Source organism: Pan paniscus, chromosome 4 (assembly GCF_029289425.2).
Source record: "Pan paniscus chromosome 4, NHGRI_mPanPan1-v2.0_pri, whole genome shotgun sequence".
Taxonomy (NCBI): Eukaryota; Metazoa; Chordata; class Mammalia; order Primates; family Hominidae; genus Pan; species Pan paniscus.
The window spans coordinates 98297501-98318601 of record NC_073253.2 but is presented as its reverse complement, the minus strand read 5'-3'; the positions used below and the strand labels follow the sequence as shown (position 1 = coordinate 98318601).

Sequence of the window (21101 nt, the reverse complement as noted above, 5' to 3'; positions counted from 1 at the left end):
GGAGCCCAGACCTAGGAGCACCCGAGCCAGGGTGTTGACATCCTCTTTGGGGCTCTGCAGTTCCTGGCCTCTCCAAGCTTCTGGGCCCCACTGCGTTCCCCAGTGCCCACAGTGGAAGCCACTTGTGGTATGCCTGGTGCAGCTGCAGCCTTGCAGGGAGCCAGCACCTGTGCCAGCACTGAGAGCTACCTGCCCTGCTACAGCCAGCAAACCTGGCAGTGCGCAGTGGCTGGACCCCATACTCGCTCACTCATGCACCCCTTGCTGCTCTGTGCCTGGCTTGCCCTTGGCAGGCATGGGATCCGGGCCGGATCCTCTGACATTACCACATATGTGGAGAGTCTGAATGAAGGTAAACCCTATATAGAAGCAAGCCAAACTGAGAGGGAAGCCAAATCCTGTTTGTTTCATCTGAGTCTCTGGATCTAGCCATGCCTGGGCTTTTCAGTTATATGAATCAAACAATAATATTTTTTATTGATAAATTATTATTTTCCTCATTTATTATATAGTAATTCCTAATAACAAGAATTTATAACAAGAACATGTTTAGTTCTTAAACCTGTTTGAACTTATTTGTGATTACTAAAGAAGCCTAAGGCAATGGTACGTAAAATAATCAAATCTAGAACTCAAAATTTCAGATCTTTTCTGACCTTAACCCAGTGTTCTTTGCAAACTCAAAAGAATGGCTAAGACTGGGCCATTCTATTGAATAGTGCTGTCTCCTTATCTGGAAGTATAAGTGAGTTGTAAGAACCAGTGCCATTGTGTTGTTCTAGCTACATGCATGGTTGACACTCTTCCAATTACAGAGGACAAATTAATTACCAAATAAACAAAGCAGAGAATCAGAACTACAGGGAGTTTTCATCATGAGAAATCTCCTGCTGAGAAGGTAAAATTATTAGGCAAAGGAGTACGAGGCTAGAACTAGCATCAGAAAGGACTCAACTTACCCATCCGTTTTCTAGACAATATATGTATATTTTGAAGGCATGAAAAATTATATAATATAGTATTCTTTTTTTTAAGTCAACAAATCTTTATTAAACACCTGCAGTTACTGGAAGAAGGCCATGATGCTGGACACACTGTCAAAGTCTATCTTCTCCACAGGGTTCTTGGGCTTAATGTTCTCTTCCTGGCTACAGATGAAGATCTGCTGGGACTCGTCAGCCCTCCAGGTGTATTTTCTCATCCACACCTTCAGCTGGCTGTCCGACAGATACCCAGGCATCTCGGCCAGCAGCCAGTGGTCGATATGCTGGTAAGTGATACCCACGACAGGGCAGATACACATTCGGACAGAGTCTTCAAAGCCAGTTATACCTTCCAAGAGGTCCACGTTTTCATCCAGGGCTTCCCAGAAGGCCTGAAAGAGGCTGGTCTCCAGCAGGCCCTTGAGATACAAAATCTGTCAGATGGCCACTCTTCTTGATGTGCCTGGCCAATCATGCACTTACACGGGGTGAAGTTGGTATGTGGCAGGTTGGTGAGGGCCTTCAGCTGGATCTGGGCAGTGTCCGTGGTCTGAAAAAACGCTGGGTTGGACTGGTACAGCTTCAGGACAACTGGGTTGGCTTCCAGATCATAGGCAGTGTCCTTGGCCTGCATCTCCACGTAGCACTCCAGGGTGGCCAGCTTCTCAGGATTGTTCCTGTTGATACCCTGGAGCAACATGCCCACATTGGCTCTCATCTGCTCAAATATCACCATGACTGCTGTCACCTTCCACAATGAGGGCTGGAAGCTAACACCAGACTGGCACGGTGTCCTCAAATACAGCATTCTTATATGACTTATTCATTTTAAGGGAGTTTGTATAAAATGCATTTTTGTTCAAAAACAAAAAGAGGAGTTCTATTGTCATACTTGTTTTTTATAAGCTCCTATTTTGTATTATATCTTGGTATATCTGAATAAGAGCACTTTTTTTAAACCAGGTTTTCATTGGTAAATCCTTTCTGTATGATAGTACAGTGTATACTCAATTTTGAAACCCAGAAAAATTCATGTCCTTTTTTTATATCAGTACTTTGGATATGTGATAGACATCTTTGTGTTTTGGTGTTTCAAAATTTTTAAGGCTATGAACAGGAATCATATTTACCATCATCAATGATTATGTTCTCTTAATTAAATCATGATACTATAAAAACACTCCAAATAGATTTGCTTATTCTAGCCTTTAGATGTGATTCAAAAATAAAAAGGAGGCCTCTAGGGAGGCCACTAGTGGCCTTTCTATGCACCTAAGTTATTTCCCTAGTGGAATAAAGAGCATCAGGGGACTAAAGGAAGAAGCTGCTGCTAAGTTCTGGCCCTGAAGATAATTTGCATATGGGATTTTTCATGAATTGAGTTTGAGGCACTGGGGTTGATGACTTCTAGGCCTAACCATCACTCTACAGAGACCACATCTTTGAGAATATTAACTTTCTGTGCCTAAGAATGTTTTAAAGTTCAGCTACTCTCTGTAGCACTGTTTCTTGGAGATGAACCATGGAACACCTGAATTCAAATCACCAGGAATGCTTCTTAAAAATGTAGATTTCTAGGACCCACCCAGTGCAGTGAATCAGAAACTATGGGAAAGGGACCAAATTAGTACTTCTAAAATAAGTACTCACAGTTGATTCTTACCCACATTAAAGTTTGAGACGTATTGCTATAGGCTACATCAACTTTGAGCTACATGTAGGTGACAGTCTGGGAAACAAGCACTAATACAGATTCTATGGATTTGTCATTCAGTTTCCTAAATATTTGATTTTATATAACATCTGGATGAGAGTTAAAAGATGCACGGTAATTTTGAAAAATAATATGCTGATTTAATAAACTAAAGAGGAAAGCTTAGAACAAAAGATTTTATGCAAATGATAATTCAGGGCCAATTCAGTGAATGACAAGCTATTCTTTTAACTCTCCCAAATCAAATTTTCAAGGTACTTTAATAGAAGAAAAAATGAAAGCACAGCTGTTTCCCTTTGCTTTTTTAATAAGTCAATTATGCCCATTTTAATTATCCAATTTAACACATTCAACAATTAAGGCATTCAGATTTTGGTGCTAACAGTCATATCAAAACACCTCAGATCCTGTCTTCCCCCTCCAAACATCTGTAAACTATAATTTATGTGAAAATATAGCTATCCACTTATTGTAACTGGCAAGATAGAATAGCTATTCTCGAAGACAATGGTTTTCAACTGTGACTGCACATTAGAAACACCTGGACAAATTTAAAAACATGAACCATACCTGTATTCCACTGTAAGCCAACTAAATAAAGATCACTGGAAAGAGTGAGTGCCCAACAATTTTTTTCTTAAATTCTCCAGGCGATTCTACTGTGGCCAGGCCTAGGATTCACTCCTCTGGGACATTTCTCAGGCAGTGCATTCTCTGACTTGATAAATGAAGTTCAGCCAAGAATAATCAGTGGAAAGATTGCCTGAAGTCAATGTCATTCATTACTTTCCAGGCTACCATCTTTAATTAACCCAGGTTGGCAGAATAAAGGTGGAGTGCTAGGACAGGATTGTAATGCCCTAGCAGACTTACCATTTCCAAATTTCCCTTCTGTACTCTCATGTACTTTATGATTAGTCAATTATATCTGTATTATTCCAACTACTATGATGCCTGAAAAACAGGTTGGCATTTTTGAAAAAGAGTTTTAGATTCCTATCATTTTAAAATGGAAAATTATCTGGTTCTTACTAACTTGCATTGATCAATTACGAAAAAGACGTTTTAAAACTAATCTGCAATCACTGTAAAAGATGAATATATTCCTATGGATACATGGAAATTGTATTTTATTTTAGAGAAAGGATCTCACTCTGTAGCCTAGGCTGGAGTACAGTGGATTGATCATAGCTCACTGCAGCCTTGAATTTCTGGGCTCAAACAATCCTTCTGCTTGGCCTCCCACAATCCTTCTGCTTGGCCTCCCAAAGTCCTGGGAGTATAGGCTTGAGCCACTGTACCTGGCCTGAAATTATTTTTTAAAAGGAAAACTATTATTAGTGATCCCTACTGATGGATCATTTGCATATGTAATTTGAGACACAGGTTTCCACTTAGCTGTGATTACCTTTTATTAAAGTATTTATCCTCTGATTGATATATAGGCAAAAACCCTCTTTGGATTTTAGAAGAGCCTGACTTTACAAATATATGTAAACTCAGGCTGGTTTTTAATTTATATTGGCTAAAGTATCTTCTAAATTTTGTACAATACACACATTTCTTTTAGTTGAAGACATCGAGTAAGTTTCACTAATATTTGTGGGTTTGTGTAATTATTATAAAAGTTGTATGTAAAATCTGCAAATATGCAAAAACTGGAAAATACACTCTGACAGCTAATGCTCTGAAAACACTTTATTACACAAATTACATTCAGATTCTGAAAATAGTGTTCTAACAGTGTAACCATCTAAAAATAAGACATCCCAAAAACACAGCAACTGAAGAAAATTTAAAAAAGAATTTAAATAGAGACTTTTTTATTTCCCTCATTGCAATATAATGTTAGTGATTTTAAAAAAATAGGAGATTTAGCAGCTTTGTCGTCATGTAGCACAAAGTTTCTCTTTACTGCCACAGGCTAAGAATGCTGAACAGGAAAGGCACCAAAGAAAGACACTGGCAATGAAAGTGCTATTGGGAAAATACTGTGTTCAAGCAAAGAATGGGGTTATTTACATCCACCAAAAAGTCTCAAAAGTGTAAATGGGCAAATCTTCCATTGTTAGATTAGAATTATGATGGAAAAAGAGGATGGTTTCTCTAGTCTATGTTCATATAAAGACAATGGCACTGTAATGAACTTTTAGGAAACTCCTCAACTAGAAACAGAAGCCAACTTAACCAAAACGAAGTAAATAAAGTGTGTACAGTCCCACACAGACTAGTACAGTTTACAATTAAATACACAGAACTTTAAACGTGCTAAAGGGAAAGGAATCTGACATTCTGGGTAAATCTTACTCAATCTAAATCAAAGCTTGGTTTTCAGGAGGAGGAAGGTGCGAGTGCAGGCAGAGGTGCTGAATACTCCTCTTCTGATTCACTTCCATCATCCTCTTTCTCTTGGTCACTGCCCTCAGTGCTAAGCCGGTCAAACCCTTTTCGACTGTAGCCCTTACGGCTTGCAAAGAAATTACCAAGGTTTAAGCCTCCACTTCCCTTTCCTGAAAAAAAGCAAACAATAACAGAATTGGGTAAAGTTTGCAGCAATGATTCTGTTTCCTTGTAAATTCTTAAATGATAAAGTCAGAAGGTGGGGATGGGAAAGGGGAGATTATTTTATTTAAAAATAAAATAGAAAAACAGACAGAGACGTATCCTACAGAGCCATATAGATGCTACTATTAAAATAAAGAAGAAAAACAAAAGCTCCCAAGTATTATGTATTTCTGCAGGAATATTTCATATTCACTTTCACCTCCTGCTTTTCTCTAGCTCTCTATCCAGAACTAGCCTCCCTGGAGCAGCTCCTCATTTCAATGACTTTAAGAAAAGGTCATCTTCACTATGACAAACATTGACATGCCAACAGGAGTGACAGAAAATTTGCTGAAGACAAATGAAGCCAGGTAAAAGGCAGGGGAAGAGAATTAGATAATGCAGAATGGGAAAAATAAAACTGGGAAATCTGCTGCCAGACCCATGCACTTCAGTTTAGTTTGTGGTGTGCATTCTGTATTTACTCTGGGAGATGCTAAGCTGCATACAAGGTGCTTTATCTTCAGAGACAAAATATGAAATATCTCCTTGCTTTTTAAAAGACATGTGCTTGTTGACTTTGAACCAAACATGAAGGGTTCTAAAAGGTCATAGGCATACCTCTAAATCTTCCCAGTACTCTTCCTGAACTCGTCTCGAGTTTGTGTTCAGAATCTGCTGAAAAAAGATGGCACATTTCAAAATGAGTCCCAGTCATCTTTCTCAACCCATGCACTCAACTTCCAACTTAAAATAGGAACTGGTAAATGATAAAGCAAGGCCTGGCTCTTGTCTGTATGCAATTCTAATTTTTAAGAAAGGCGGTATATTTTTGAGACATACATAAAGGGCCCAAGCTGGGTTTGACTCCTGCCCGTGTCTCTTACTGGCTGTGCAGTCTTGATAAATTACTTCTCTGAGCTTCAGTTTTCTCCTCTGATAAAAGAAAGGTCAAGGAGAATCCCTGTCTGTAAGGCTGAGATCAGACACTGCATGTGACACATTTAGAACACTACCTATAGATATACAGTAAATGCTCAATAAATCATAGCTATTTTTTTAATCAGGAAATAATTGTTATTAATAATTTATAAAATTTTTCCATCTTTGGTTATGACAATTTAGGAATATTTGCCTTCAGCTTTACTCTTTCTACTGACAGTACATATCTTGCTTGAGAAAGCTTTGGATCCATGTATATCGTTTCTTCTTTATGTAAGACATAAGTGAAGGGAAAGGACATGACACCCTGAGTATTTTCCAAGCATAGTAGGTGACCTAAATGTTCCCAACAGGACTGCCTAACTCCATAAAGGACAGACTCTCTTTCCTTATGGGGAGACAGAACTCCCAATGGGTTTCATTTTTTCCCTTGCTGTGTCTCTCCCTGTACTATTTCCCAGGCTTCATCACTCCCTCAAGGGCTATGGTCAGGAAAGTCAGGCCTGGGGTTGTCCTGTTAGGTCTTTAACCAGGATTGAAGTCAGCATCGTGGAAAAAGATAGCGGCAGATGAGAGGAAAGGGAGAAGACAGTGATGTGGAAAGAAATAGGCAAGAAGGGAAGAAGAATCTGGTAAGACTGTTAGAAAGCCAACAAATTAGATTGTAAGTTCTGCAAGGACATTCCTTAGTTTTGTATCCCCATGTGCCTAGCACAGTGTCTGATATGGAGTCAATACATAATAAGGAATGATGAATAAATGGAAGGTCCTTTATTAGGGTTTTTAATAACCTTAGACTGGATAAGATCTATCAAGAACAAATTCAGAAAAAAAGTGAGAAGCTGATCTACTACTACTACATATGAAACTGCAATTTTTCTAAGTAAAACACGGTCAAATAATGGCAATTTTCTAGGGTTCTACCTGGGTCTCTACCTTCCTAACACATTCCTGTAAAGTCAGCATCATGTAACAGTGCTGTGTCACATGTGCTTAACAGCAAACAGGAGAGACCAAATCTTCCTTATTCCCTAGCCACTGCTTCTGCCAGATTGGGTTGGTTACCACAATTCCTGCCACCTGCCCCTAGGCCCCACTGTTCCTACTACTCTGTGTATTTATCACTGCACTTACCACCCTCTACTATAACTTTTTTGTTTCATGTCTCTTTCATATGTTATCTATTCTGTGAGCTCGGTTGATTTATTCATTCATTCTTTCAACAACAATTTATTAAACCACTAGTATCAGAAACTATTATTTGTGCTGGGGACATATCAGTACTCAAGATATGGATTCTTGCTCTTTTGAAGCATCTATATAACACCATGAAGACAATGACTATGTTTATTTCTCTTTGCCCCTACTTATGACAGTTCCAGATCTGTAACATGGACTCAATAGAAATCCTTTTTGGGAAGAGTTAACTATATTTTTTGTAGAGATTTATTGATGGCACATGAAAAGCAAAAGAAAGTCTAATAAAAATTCCCTTTTACAACATATTAAACTGAATTTTCTGTTTTCTGTTTCCATGCCTTTTTCTGTGTCAGGGCTTTGCCAAGGGCACTGAATCCCTGCCATGGCTGCCTTGACCTGAAATAGGATCAGATGCTGTTTCTTGATCAAATGCTCCCCCTCTCCCTGGTCCATGGATTTCTTCCCACACACAGCTATAGACTTGCTCTAGGACCTGGGGACCCAGCCAAGGGACTGCTACTGAGCGGTAAGAAACATGAGTTGGGTTATTTGTTTATTTATTTAGATGTCCTAAAATAAACTCAGCTCTTGGATCCTATATTGTGATAATGATTTCATAAAATACTAACTCTGGTATTGGACTCTGCCTTGTTCAGTTATGGAAGGCTGATGATCTAAATTATGACTATTCAAAAACTATCAAATGGTTTGTTATAGAATTAATTTTTCTTGAAAACTAAGGTTTAAGACAAGTGTTTTTTATAACTTCTTATGCCTTTTGTTACTTTATTACCAATGATTATTCATCATAACCATTGGTGGTATTGAGTACTTCCTAGGTTCCAGGTATCCTGATAAATGCTTATGTACATTATTTCATCTTTGTACAACCTTGTAAGGTAACTATTTTATCCCCACTTTTTTATGAGAAAACTGGTCTGGAGAGATTAAGTAACTTGCCCATGGTCATGTAGCTAGGAGCCTAATGGGAGAAAAACACAACCCGAAAAACTGACCCAGGTACTTTGAGGACTGGGCCTCTTCCTAACAGCAGATATCTCCTCTTCTGATCCTTCAGCTAATTTATACTGACTCTACTACCTACAATTTCGTATGGACTCATTAATTGGACTTAAGCCAATTGCTAAAAGATAGTATTAAAGGTTATATTTTAATCTAACTATCCAAATTTCAGAGTCTCCAGATACTATTTTGTACTGTGATATTAACTAGGGGCAATATTTGGAACATAGACAATAATGTCAAAAATGGTAGAGAGCATTAAAAACAAAAAAACAAATACAGTGAAAAAAATCCCAATCAAACTCCTGAGGATAATTAGGCCAAACACTCTTTCAAAGGCAGGTTCCAAGTTCACGGGGCTCATTTTACTTGCCTCCAAAGGCCCTTGATTTTTTCCACCGAATAAATATGGCAATGGCCAGCAGGACAACCACCGGAATAACCAGAAGGGTTGTAATGAGAACAACAGGCACTCCCGAGCCTGGCTCTTTGATCAGTTTCTGTTTCTCTTGCATCTTCTGCAATTCTGAGGAGGTGGGTTTGTTCTCCATTTTGGTTTCAACAACTGCCTCGGCTTCTTCAGGGAAAGAAGAGTTCACAATATTCAACTGACTCAAAGATTTCAAAACCCCCTTACCCACCCCTACCCAGTCAAATCAATAACTGTTCACAAAGAACTTGTTGACTCCAGTGTACAGGGGGTTCATGTTTTAATACCTGAATCTACCAAACTGGCAGCAGGCATTGTGATTAGTTATTTCCACTGAATGGTTTTTCACCTTCAAATTAGTTTTCTTTTGTTCTACTTTTAATACGCTCTTTAGCTATAATTCCACAGAATATATATCCTTTTGTATTTTTCCAAAGGTAAAATTAATAAGACAGTACTGTGTAGGGGAAAGAACTGGTGTGCATACTGGAATCAAACAAACCTGGGTACAAATCCCAATTCTCCTATATACTAGCCGTATAACTTTGGGCAAGTTACTTAAATTATCTGGGCCACAGTAACTTCATCTATAAAACTGTAATAATAGGACCTCCTTCATAAAACTGTTGGGTGTAAATGTCTGTCATAAAAAATGTATATAATAAGTGTTTGTTTCCTTGTATCTTTAGTTTAAAAATATTTTTCATGTTCAATTAATTTTTGGTATTTCACATGGACAGCTGCACACATTAATGCTAGGATTACAAAAGAAAAAAGGAACTGTGTCCTTTTCAGGCTCTTTTATATTGTTTTCAGCAAAATGTGAGTACAGACAGATGAACTGTATATCCTTTTGTTACTGATGAAAAGAACAACTATTATAATAACTAAAACTATTCTGTAACATTGGCAGGTACTGGGTAGGTATCAAGCCTAAAGTACTGTTTGGGAAATTGATGCAATGAAACTATATAAGCTGCTGCAGTGATCTTAATAACTAATGATATGAAAATGAGGTTGAGCCTTGAGACATCCTTGCCCTACAAGAAGCACATATGTGTATTTGTATAGAAACTCTAGTGTACAAAGACTAGTAAGAATTTGCCCAGACTAAAAGTTACAACCACATTTGCAGGAAGACTCACAGGTCATACATTTCTGAAATTTCGACTTCTTGGAATGCCCTTCTGCCCTACGATACAGAATGCATTGTAAAGCCTCAAGAAGATTTTGACAAAATGGTAGGGATAACACAATCAGGAAAATCTTTGGTTAATGTTTAGTAGGTATAGATTCAGCTTAGTAGTTTACTGGATACTCCTCCAAATAAATGTTTCCCAAATCATTTAAGACGCTGTCAACATAATTTATAATACAAACAGATGGTAGGTTCCAACTCTTTGCTTCAACGTTCTGAGCCAGCCTCTTTGACAGTCTCAATGATATCTATTGAGTACTTACACCATTGTCAGGCATCGTTTCCTTTAATCATCACACCAAGCTTATAAGTAGGCACTATTATTATCATCACCATTTTGTAGATGACCTCATAGTCCTCCTTTCCTTCCCTGTACTATGGCTAAAGGGAGACCATCCTTTGTTTTCTTTTGTCCACTCAAGTGACTCTTGAAACTTGAAAGGGAGGGAAGGAAAGGAGTGGTTCATAGACCTAGAAATGGTTCAAATATAACTTTTCTATGTCTAGTTTCTGAGGGGAATACGGATGTGATTTCTATTCTTTCTGACCACTCATTTGTCTTTTTTTTTTTGGTTGCTATAGGAAAGATATACAAAATTGCTCTATATTTAAGCTTATTCTATATTTAAATAAGAAAATTGCAATAAATAGATCATGGGAGTAAAAAACACAGGCCAAAGATGTAGGTTGGCATTTAAGAACTTGTTTCTTTTGGAAGAAGGATTTGTTCTTGTTTGAAGGTGGGTATTACCAGAGTAGTTACTGCCTGTCATTTAGTAAGTTTATATGCACCTAATATACAATGGGTATACTAGGTCATATCTAGTTTCATGGATAAGGCAGAACCAGAATTGGGCAACATTAAATGGAAGGAACTGTGGATGATACAGGTGAAAGACTAAAATAATCAGTTTAGCATTCACAGAAAGTAATGAGAATGAGGCAATGAACTTACTAAGATATAATACATACACAGCACTTTAGAAATTCTTGATTTTCACATCACTTCTGATATTTTGAGTGTTATCTACTAAAAATACTTAAACATTCCAACTTTTGGAACTGGCTGAAATATATTTAAGATTTAAAAGATGCTCTACATTTTTAAAAAGAAGGCTAAAAATTTAAAATGTTCAATTCTAAAGAAAATAAACAATATTGCTACTCTTCACAAGAGCATTTGTATGTGGGGTAAAATGCCTAAAACAATAGTTATAACTTAAGAGTCTAAGAATTCCACTGAAAGCCTGAAGAATAATCCAAATTCTGCCACTTTCACTCTTTATCCTAAATTCTTTTATTAAAAATCCCAGTAATTTGGAGCATCTATGATGAATGAAGAGTGAAGAAGCTCTAAGATTAGCCAGAACACTAGGTTTCTGGAAAACAGGAGGCACCTAGAATGACCATTCTTTTGTCATATAAAATGCCATGTGTATTCTGGGTAGAATGAACATGCCTTAAAATCTTATAAGAGTGCAAGCCCTTGTAGCATCTCTATAGATATTTGGAAATAAAAAAATTTTCTAAAAGCTGATGTATGACAGTTTTTCTTCTTGTTTAAAGCAATGCGTTTAGAAAGGGAGGTTAGCTACATTCCTGTGTGAGTGCACATATACACGTATGTACAAATCTGTCTCCCCCTAACAGAAGAGAAGTCTAGAGACCACTTGGAATTGGAATAACTTGGACAGGAAGGGAAGGACATTCTTAATACAGCAATTGTATCCCAGTTCATCACAGACAGAACTGAAGGCTGAAGGCAAATGGCGTACTAGGAAGTAACTGGTTACGGGACATGAAAAGCGCATATATCACCAATGAGATCATTCTTTTTTTCTTAATGTGTTTCCTTACAATGTGTTGCTTACCATAAGGCCTAAAAAGCTAACTGCACTAAAGAGGTTTTTTTATTTTTTAAAAGTTTTATTGAAAGTGATTGGCCATTATCATCTTTTATTGGGGAGGGGGGTGGGCTTGGGGGTGAGAGCTATGCTTTGGTGAGATGTTGGTATACCTGTTTTATCTCTAGTAACTTTATTAGAAAGTTTAATCCTTTTCATCAGTTTTTTTATCATCTGAAATTATCTTATCCTTACAACTTCCTTAGAACACTGGTTCTGAAACCTTTTTAATAATAATTAGTTATATGACCATTCATAGTAGGGATAAGTGTTATTAAAGGCAACTCAAATTTGGGGATTTAAAATTAACATGTAACTACAAGGCTATTAAGTCTGAAATTGTGTTTTCCCTTCTCTTTTATAAAGGGTGGTTTGAATTAAGCTTCAAGATATTGATAAAACATAAGATCTAGAGATCCAGCATGATTTACATTCCCTTTGTAATAAGAACATAATCTTAAAGGTTTAATGAGAGCCATATGGGTTCAAGGAAGAAGAGACAACTTCATTTGAGTTTGGGTTAACTATTAAAACTGGACTGTCAAGGCAAGACATTTCAATAAAATTTACTGTTTGAACTGCTGGGTTTGACCACAAACCACTTCCACAAAGTCGGAAGGTTTCTGACCAATTGGACTCAGTGGTGTGCACAGAGGAGAGAGGAAATGGCCTATATGACAGCATTATTCATCCATCTTTGACCGGCTAAGATGAGGTCAGTATGGCTAAGCTGTTTTCACCAGGCCAACCAGTACCACCTAGAATTTTTTGGTGAGATCTATTTAAACAGAAATGAGTTGAGACTATTTTAAAATTCTAGAGGTTTCAGAGTAAACTATAACCATTCCCAACCTGCAGTTCTTGGGAGAATTTATAGTGAATGAATTGGTGGTATCAGTCTCTCCTCAGCAGTATAGCAATAGTGGTTAAGAGTGCAGGCTTTGGTACCAAATAGATTTTGGTTTAAAGCTTGACTCTAAAATGTACTATCTTAATAGGAATTCTGATCCTCAATTTCCTCATATAAATTGGGGATAATAGCAGTTATTACATGGTTGGCATAAGGATTAAATGTAATAATTTCTGTATAGCCCATTGTTTCTGCTCTGTAAGTGATAGCTACTATTAACAACATGATCTTTCCCAACGTCTTTATTCCAGGGCAAACAGAACTTACCAATAATTATATATATAGCAAAGACATAAAACTAGGGGGACAGGAACCTTCTTTAGTATATGAGTGTGATATGAATGCCACTTAGTAGTGTCACTTGGATCTCTACAAATGCCAAACAATTGCTATTTATTTTATAATATTTTATTACCCCTTGAGCTGGCTATATTTTCTTATCTGTCTGCATAAAATCCTTAAACTCCCCCTTGCTGTTGCTGCTTTTCATTTCTTTTCCAGCTGCTTTGATGAGAAAAGAAAACAAATAAGCCTAGGTTTGTGTCTGAATGTCTAGGTGAATCATTTGTAAAGCAACTAATAATGGAATCCCTTTGCTACTTAAATATTAGGTAACATGAGCAACTCATAGCGAGTCCTTAACTGGAAATGACATGTCAAAACCCTGCAGATGTTAGAATGTACAAAGATAAACTGATCCTAGGAAAGAGACAAAATAAGTTGACAGGGACTCCATATGAACCCAGTGGTTGCTTACCAATAGCTAAATCCCATTTCCTTAGTCCTGATATTATATACCAGTGATATGCTTATTTGTATATGTGTTTATATATGTAAATTTCCCCCTCTCTCCTTATAAGGCTATAAGGTCAGGTGCAGTCTCATTTCCCTTAGACCTGCTATAGTGCTTTACACACAAAAGGCCCTCAGTAAATCGTGGAAGCTGAATGGTACTAAGATAGAAGCTAAAGAAACAGCTAATCTTTCCATACCATTATAGCACTGACCCACCAAAGATATTTTTCACTCCTTTATATTAGGGCCTATTAAGAAAAGGTTTTTCCAATATGCCAAATCATATTTTTTTACTTGCCTGGGGTTAATGTACTCCCCAAAGTGGCTGACTTTTTTTCTTCTCGGAATATCTCTGGCTCACTAGTTACAGATTTTTTGTATCCTCAATCACTTTCTATCACTTGAAATCAGTAATTTGAGCTCATTATGACTGCTCCATTTATCAAAAAAAAGAGAAGTGGCAACATACAGGTTTAAAGGCTCAGTACATAGCAGAAGTCACTGATAATTTACCAGATTATATTTTTAGCCTGGTAATTTTTTAAGTTGCAATCAAGGGCCATAAAAGAATTCAACACAGCCAGACTTTGGTTTTATAGTAATAAGAGGAATCTGACCAACCTTTGATTTCCTGGACCTCAATGCCAGCCTTTTTAACTGATCGATGTTCCAATTCTGTAACAGCACAACAAGGAGAGAGAAAAGTCAGAATCTCCAAAAAGAACATTTGAAAATTTAACTTTGATATTAATTTTACTCAGTAGAAAATATTTCCTTAATTCATCAAATGCATTATTATATTAAGAAAGAGTTCAATACAAACCACTAATTAGGTGGTCCGTGAATCCTGGATAAAATCTCCTAGGGAAAGCTAAAATATTTCTAAGGACTTCATATTTACAATGAGCTATTTCTTGTAGAGTTCATAATATTGTATTATTTCTGAAAGACCAAGCAGATCTGCCTTCATGTGGACAATATCTTAGACTGATAACTAGTTCTGACATGTTGGGTTAGCAGTCTTCTAGTTGATGTTAATGGATTTGACCAGTTAACTACAAGGATGCAAATAAATGAGACACCGATTTAGTCTTCAGTGGCAGTCTTACTGTTCCAGATATACTGTTTTCCAGATTTACTGCACTCTGCGCTATGCAGAGGGCTTCTCTGTTTTGAAGCTGAATGCCATATCGCTGTGCTTTTCCATCAGGAGATGTACCAAAGTCACTTGGGAGGACTTTCTAAAATACACATAATATTATTCCTCTTCTTTCTGTAGATCTTGAGTGGGGACTGGCCATGTGTATTGTAACAGTCCCCCCCGTAGGTAAATCTGACATGCATCTTCTGAGTTTCAAACCACTAGGGTGGTATAAAGCAGGGGTCCCCAAATCCCGGGCCATGGACTGTTAGGAACTAGAACGCACAGCAGGAGGTGAGTGGCAGGTGAGTGTAACCACCTGAGCTCTGCCTCCTGTCAGATCAGTGGTGTCATTAGATTCTCATAGGAGCCTGAACCCTTTTGTGAACTGCGCATGCAAGGGATCTAGGTTGCGTGCTCCTTGTGGAATAGTTTTATCCTGAAACCATTCCCTCTGCCCATGGTCTGTGGAAAAATTGTCTTCCATGAGACTGGTCCCTTAATGCCAAAAAGGCTGGGGATCACGGTATACAGGGCCTCAGATTGAAATATTAATGAGTTCAGGAATCATCTTCCTATCCATAAAATTAAGATATTGGTTAGATTTTCTTCTGAAGTCTTCTCCATCTTTCAAAGTATTTTTGCATTTGTTTTTGTTCTGAAAATCCACAGTTTAGTCATGCAGTTGGGGGTTATCCATCTATCTCTGCCTTCTTGTCTGACCCTGCCTTCTGGATCCTCTTTGACAATTCGGGTGGTGAGAGAGCCACATTTGCAAGGGAAATGTGAAGCTACTGCTGGAGTGGCATAGTCCATGGGCATCTCTGCTCACTCAACCCGAACTTGGTTCTTTTTACACAACTGCAAACGTTATCCAAAGGATAGTTCTGACTACAGAAGTTACCAAATTAATTGAGATCCAAGCCCTATATCGTATCTGATTATGTGTTTGGACTCCTGATTTTACTTTCCATTGCTGTAATTTGTTTTCTTGCCCTTTTATAATTTATGTTTTTCCTTTTATAATTAATATTTTTCTTCATCAAGTTTACATATTGTTTTTTTGTCCTTTATCTAAAACTACCTGTTGAAGCTCCTGATACGTCAAATTTATCATCCCCAATTATTTTCCTTTCTCTCACCTTCTGCTATTTGGGCCCTGCCATGTTTTAAAAGTATTTCTGGACATTGAAGTTGTTTGTGTCCTATCAAGCATTTGGTACACTTCAATTTAAAAAATTTATTTGTTTTAGCATATTAGGGGTTAAAAGTTAGTCTGCTTTTTAGAGATGAAAATGATGTCCAAATTCCAATTAGAAAACTCCAAAACTAGTTGGCAGGATCCTGATGGAGCAAATCTATACTTAGACAACATTTTGAGTTACATGAAAATATAGCAATTCAGTTATTTGGGAAAGCTGAAGTCCAAGCAGAAAATTCAAAGTGCTTCTTCTTTGAATATTTCCAAATATTCATATTTGGGATAATATGTCTCAAACAGATGCTGGTATCTCTAGATGCTCAGCAGCTACTGAGAGCTAAAGGGCCATATGGGGAATGAGGCTTTATGGAAAGAAGTCAGCCCCTCTGCTTTGCCAAAGCCCCCTCTCTCCTTCTGGAACTAAGCTGGAATTAACGTTGACTTTTAATGTAACAGACAGTACTTCAGGCATCAAGAATTCCCTGTGGAAACAAGGGGATAAGTGCCAGCAAAAAAAATCGTTTCTTTCCACTTAATGGACACCAAATAGGTCTTTTAACAACTGCTTTATACTTTGATTCCTACTCTCATCAGTAAAAAGATAAGGAAATGCAAATGTTTTTGTTTCATATGCTTTTAAGCAATCAAACTGAGGGAAAATGTGAACAATAATACTGTGAAAACCATACTCTCAGTCAAGGTGAACTTCCACACGGTGTTGGTATGAGCATCTCCAATGTACACAGTCCCATCTTCAGATGCAACAATATCATGAGGCATATCAAAGTGCTGCCAAAATAAGAAGCTACACATTAGAGTGGTGAGCCTTTACTTGAATCCTTCATGAAAAGACAGAAAAACAAAGCAAAGCCCACAACAAAACAACAAAACATATTACTCAAACCAAAGCAAAATATTTCCTATTGAAGCAACCCTAGGCTGAAGGGAGTCATTCATTCATTCATTCATTGGGTACTGACTCTTCCAGGCATAATTCTAAACATTGGGAAATGCTAAGGAACCCCCACTACTGACTTTCAATTCTTTTAAGTGTGAAAATTTACAGGTATATTATTTTTTACAATACTGTTTACTTGGTGTTGCATTATCTGTCTAGTTATTTATATTGGTTTTTGCCTACATGTTTCTTCTACCTTTTAATAACTATCAAATTTGCTTTTTTAAATTTGTACAAGTAAAAAAGTCTAGGTATTAATTTTTATTATTCCCATCAAGCTATCATGTGCTACCTTAAAAACTATTTGTATATTATTGATAAGAAAAATCATTTCAGAGATTTGGGACATTTAATTTTTTGAAATGTACACTAAGAGATACGTAGCAATGTGGGGTTTTATACTCTTGAAGTCTTACGTTTGTGATGTTTTCAGTCAGCAAAGGAAAGAAATTGAGTGTTACCTCCAAGTACTTCCTGGGCTTTTGTCCCTACTTCAGATGCTCTGTATTTTAATATATCTTTCTCTATTTCAAATCATTGTCATCTCCATTATGAGGACACAAGAGACAGGGGAGATCCTTTTGTGACTTTCTTTTGGGGATCACCAAACTAGTTCTTGGAAGAGAAGCCTTAAATTGTTGTGCTGCTGACATTTCCATTGTCTCTGGAAGCCTCCAAAGGTGCCCTGGGTCTGGCAGTTGGCAGGATATAGATAACATCTTTCACCTTTAAGGCCAGAAGGCCTGCCTGGATACACAGTTATCAAAAATATGACTAGTGAGTATCCAGACCATGGGCTTATCAGCCAGCATCTGCCTAACCCTGATGTGCTGAGTTCAAAGGGTACTAATGAGACCAACTACTGTTCCTAGCTCAGTTTAGGCGGGGCAGAAGAATACATGCTCTGGAGATACTATCGTACTTTAGAAATCATCAAGTTTATCACACTGAAAAGAAAAATGAGATAGCCATGCCAAGGAGGCTCATTTTTTTTCATACTTTCAAATAAGCTGTGACAAATGTGTAGAGGAAAACACAGAGCCAGAAATCAAAATGCTGCCTTGCTGAAATCCTGCGGGCTTGTCATTAAATGTTCATCTTTTTTGGGAGGTTCAGTTAATGGATGGCAAAAGACTACCAAATGATAGGCCACTCCTGTTCTATACCGTAATATGTTCTTAGAAATTTCTTTGTAAAACATATGGTTGTAGAATACTTCATATTTTCTGATAGGAAAAATATAATGATGGGGGAATAAAGGTGAGGAGGGAATGTGTAAACTATTCACTGGCTAAAAACTTTGCTTTAAATAAATCACAATATGTCATAAATTCAAGGCAACAACAATAATAAACCTTTATTAGTGGCTCTCAAGTGAGAGAGCCACTAATCTGTATTTATAGCAGAACCTTGGTCCCACTGATCCATGAAGCCAAGGGTTCTGCTAGAAATACAGTACTTTGGGGCCACTGTAGGAACTCAGGGGGAGGCTTGGTAGATGGGACTCTGTCTTCTTGCTCATTATGAAGACTCATTATGTCTTCTTGCAATCAGAAGAACTCAGTTGTAATCTTTTCAATGAACTGTTCTAGTGCTTTGTGTCATTTGAAACAAAATTATGTGGTTAAATTTTAGGACCAAGCTTTAGTATTTTTAGAACTACACAGACATAAAGATCTTCTAATCTAGCCTTTGCAGACTCTTCTTTTGAGGTACCCCCAGCAAAATAAAATCAACATGACAGAAGCATGATAATATCTTCACCAGGCATCTGGTGACAAAGCCTGGAGCAAACTGCCTTCAAAATCTTGTATTTTATTTTAAAAACTCGTAAGGAAATTTGTGTTCTACTCCATAGCATAACAATGTTTGCTTCAACATAGTAAGTTTAAATGTACTTAATATTAAGTAAAACAGTTCTTCTAAGTTGCACAATGTTTATGTTGTGGCTTAATATAGCCCTTGGCATACCAATGTGTACTTCAGGAATGAAAAGGTTAAGCAGCACATTTCAAAGTCAGAAAGACCTAGGTTTGAGATCCACATATGCTACTCCATGTAGCTTGAACAAGTAATTTAACTTAAGTGAACTTTTCAGCTCAAGTATTGTCATTTTAATCATCACTGTGAAGGTTGGAAAAATGACATAAATCTGGGCTCACTTTTTTTTCTTTTGGTATGGAAGGATGGGGATCATTCTCTTTCTTTTCCATATGAGCTGCCACACAGAAGACGACAAAAAAAATGCCTGTCCGAAGGGTGTGTATAAAAGCAGATAATGAGGGACCACAAGTCTGTCCTTTGATTACAGGGGGAATGACTTGGGGAATGACAATGTGTATTTTTCTCTCACAGCTTTTTGATAGCATTTGATAGAACCATTTTCTTTATTGTCCTACTGTCTAAGCTTCCCTGCACAGACATAAAAACAGAGTCCCTACATTCAGATGGAAACATCTCTAAAGAATGTAATAGTAGAAGACGGAGAACTGAAAATGTAAGAGGAGATAAGGAGTGGGTATGCACAAACAGAAGCACAACCCCCTTATGTAAAACTTGACCTTCATCGTGAAGAGGAATCTCTTTTTACACAGGAGTCAACAGACCATATTATTTCCTTCACCCAAAATTAATCTTTGTGATAATAATCTATTTAATGAAAATTCTGAGAGATTTATAAACTGATTTCAGTTTACTGTGTCAACACAGAATATATTTCTATGTTTTGGTGTAATATCAAGTCTTGTTTACTGAAAGGAAAAGCAAACTTCATCTTGGAGTGAGACTCTTTTCAAGTTTGCTGAATTGACCCACATATTGTGACTCATTCTTTGCCTAACATCTGATGAAAGCACAATGCTTTGGAAATTTTAATTGAGAACTCTTCAGATTTTTATGAGGTTAAGGCTCACTTAGCGTCTTGCTTAGCACTTAGTTTTGATTTCTAGATGCATATTTAAATTAAAAGTTAATATCCTGGTTGACACAGTACATTATCATTAAAAGAATGAGCAAGGCAAACACTCCACTAATACAAAGCAAAGAACTGAAAGAAAGTTAAGCATCTCACTTCCTTTACCAACAGATATGAGGAAGTTAGTTCAAAGGGGCACAACAATGAAGACTGGATAATCAATAAGGATCTGAAACACTATGGAATAAAATATTTATTATCAGTGTAATGAATTTCTTTCTGCAGGGTTGCTATGCCTTGAGATTTCATTGCCTATTGCTTTTCTGGTGAAATATTTCTAGAAAAATCTTATTTGTTTATATAAATAGAAACCTAAAGAAAGGAATGTATACTGGAATCTTTAGTTTAGATTCATTTTGGTTATATTCAGATCCTGTTACTATGGCTTAAAGCTCCAGTGAAGAAAAGGCTGTGTCTCTTTCACCCTTTTACCCTTATTCACCTTTATACCCTTAGTACCTAGCATAATGCCTGATACAGAGTAAGTATTTAATGCATATCTCTGGAATAAAACTTGATAAACACCAGACTAGCTGTCAGTATTAGACTAATTTCTATTAATAAAACATTGAAGCATTTTACTTTTACCACTGTTACTCAACATAGTACTGGAAGTCTTAGCTAGAGCAATCAGACAAGAAAAAGAAATAAAGGACATCAAATTGGAAAGGAAGGAGTCAAATTATCCTTGTTTGCAGATGATATAATCTGATATTTGGAAAATCCTAAAGACTCTACCAAAAAAACTATTAGAAGTGATAAATTCAGTAAAGTTGCAGGATACAAAATCAACATAAAATATCAGTAGCATTTTTACATGCCAATGTGAACAATCTGAAAAAGAAATAGAAAATGTAATCCTATTTACAATAGCCAAAAATATTTTTAAATACCTAGGAATTAACCAAAGAAGTGAAAGATCTCTACAATGAAAACTATAAAATGCTGATGAAAAAAACTGAAGAGGACACACACAAGAAGGGAAGATACTCCATGTTCATGGATTGGAAGAATCAGTATTGTTAAAATATCCATATACCCAAAGCAATCTGCAGATTCAATGCAATCACTATCCAAATATCAATATTCTTCACAGTAATGAAAAAAATTCTAAAATTTATATGAAATCACAAAAGACCCAGAATAGTCAAAACTAACCTGAGCAAAAAGAACAAAACTGGAGG

The 21101-nt window shown here is 36.9% G+C and overlaps 1 protein-coding gene and 1 pseudogene across 12 annotated transcripts in view; both read right to left on the bottom strand.

The window, feature by feature from the left end:
* Positions 1-567: 567 nt before the first annotated feature.
* Positions 568-2996, bottom strand: LOC117980337 (eukaryotic translation initiation factor 3 subunit K-like; annotated as a pseudogene).
* Positions 2997-4377: 1381 nt separating this feature from the next.
* Positions 4378-21101, bottom strand: part of PAM (peptidylglycine alpha-amidating monooxygenase) — a 281268-nt gene continuing 264544 nt past the window's right edge. For 2 of the 12 annotated variants that reach the window (XM_008953692.5, XM_008953697.5), the window contains 5 exons: positions 16675-16774; positions 14265-14318; positions 8780-8983; positions 5863-5919; positions 4378-5207 (listed from right to left, as the gene is read on the bottom strand). In XM_008953692.5, the coding sequence (XP_008951940.2) occupies positions 5029-5207; positions 5863-5919; positions 8780-8983; positions 14265-14318; positions 16675-16774 (594 nt within the window). In that variant the 3' untranslated portion in view covers positions 4378-5028. The remainder of the gene's footprint in view (positions 5208-5862; positions 5920-8779; positions 8984-14264; positions 14319-16674; positions 16775-21101) is intronic. The other 10 variants (XM_034960298.3, XM_034960303.3, XM_034960299.3 and 7 more) reach the window with 5 other exon arrangements.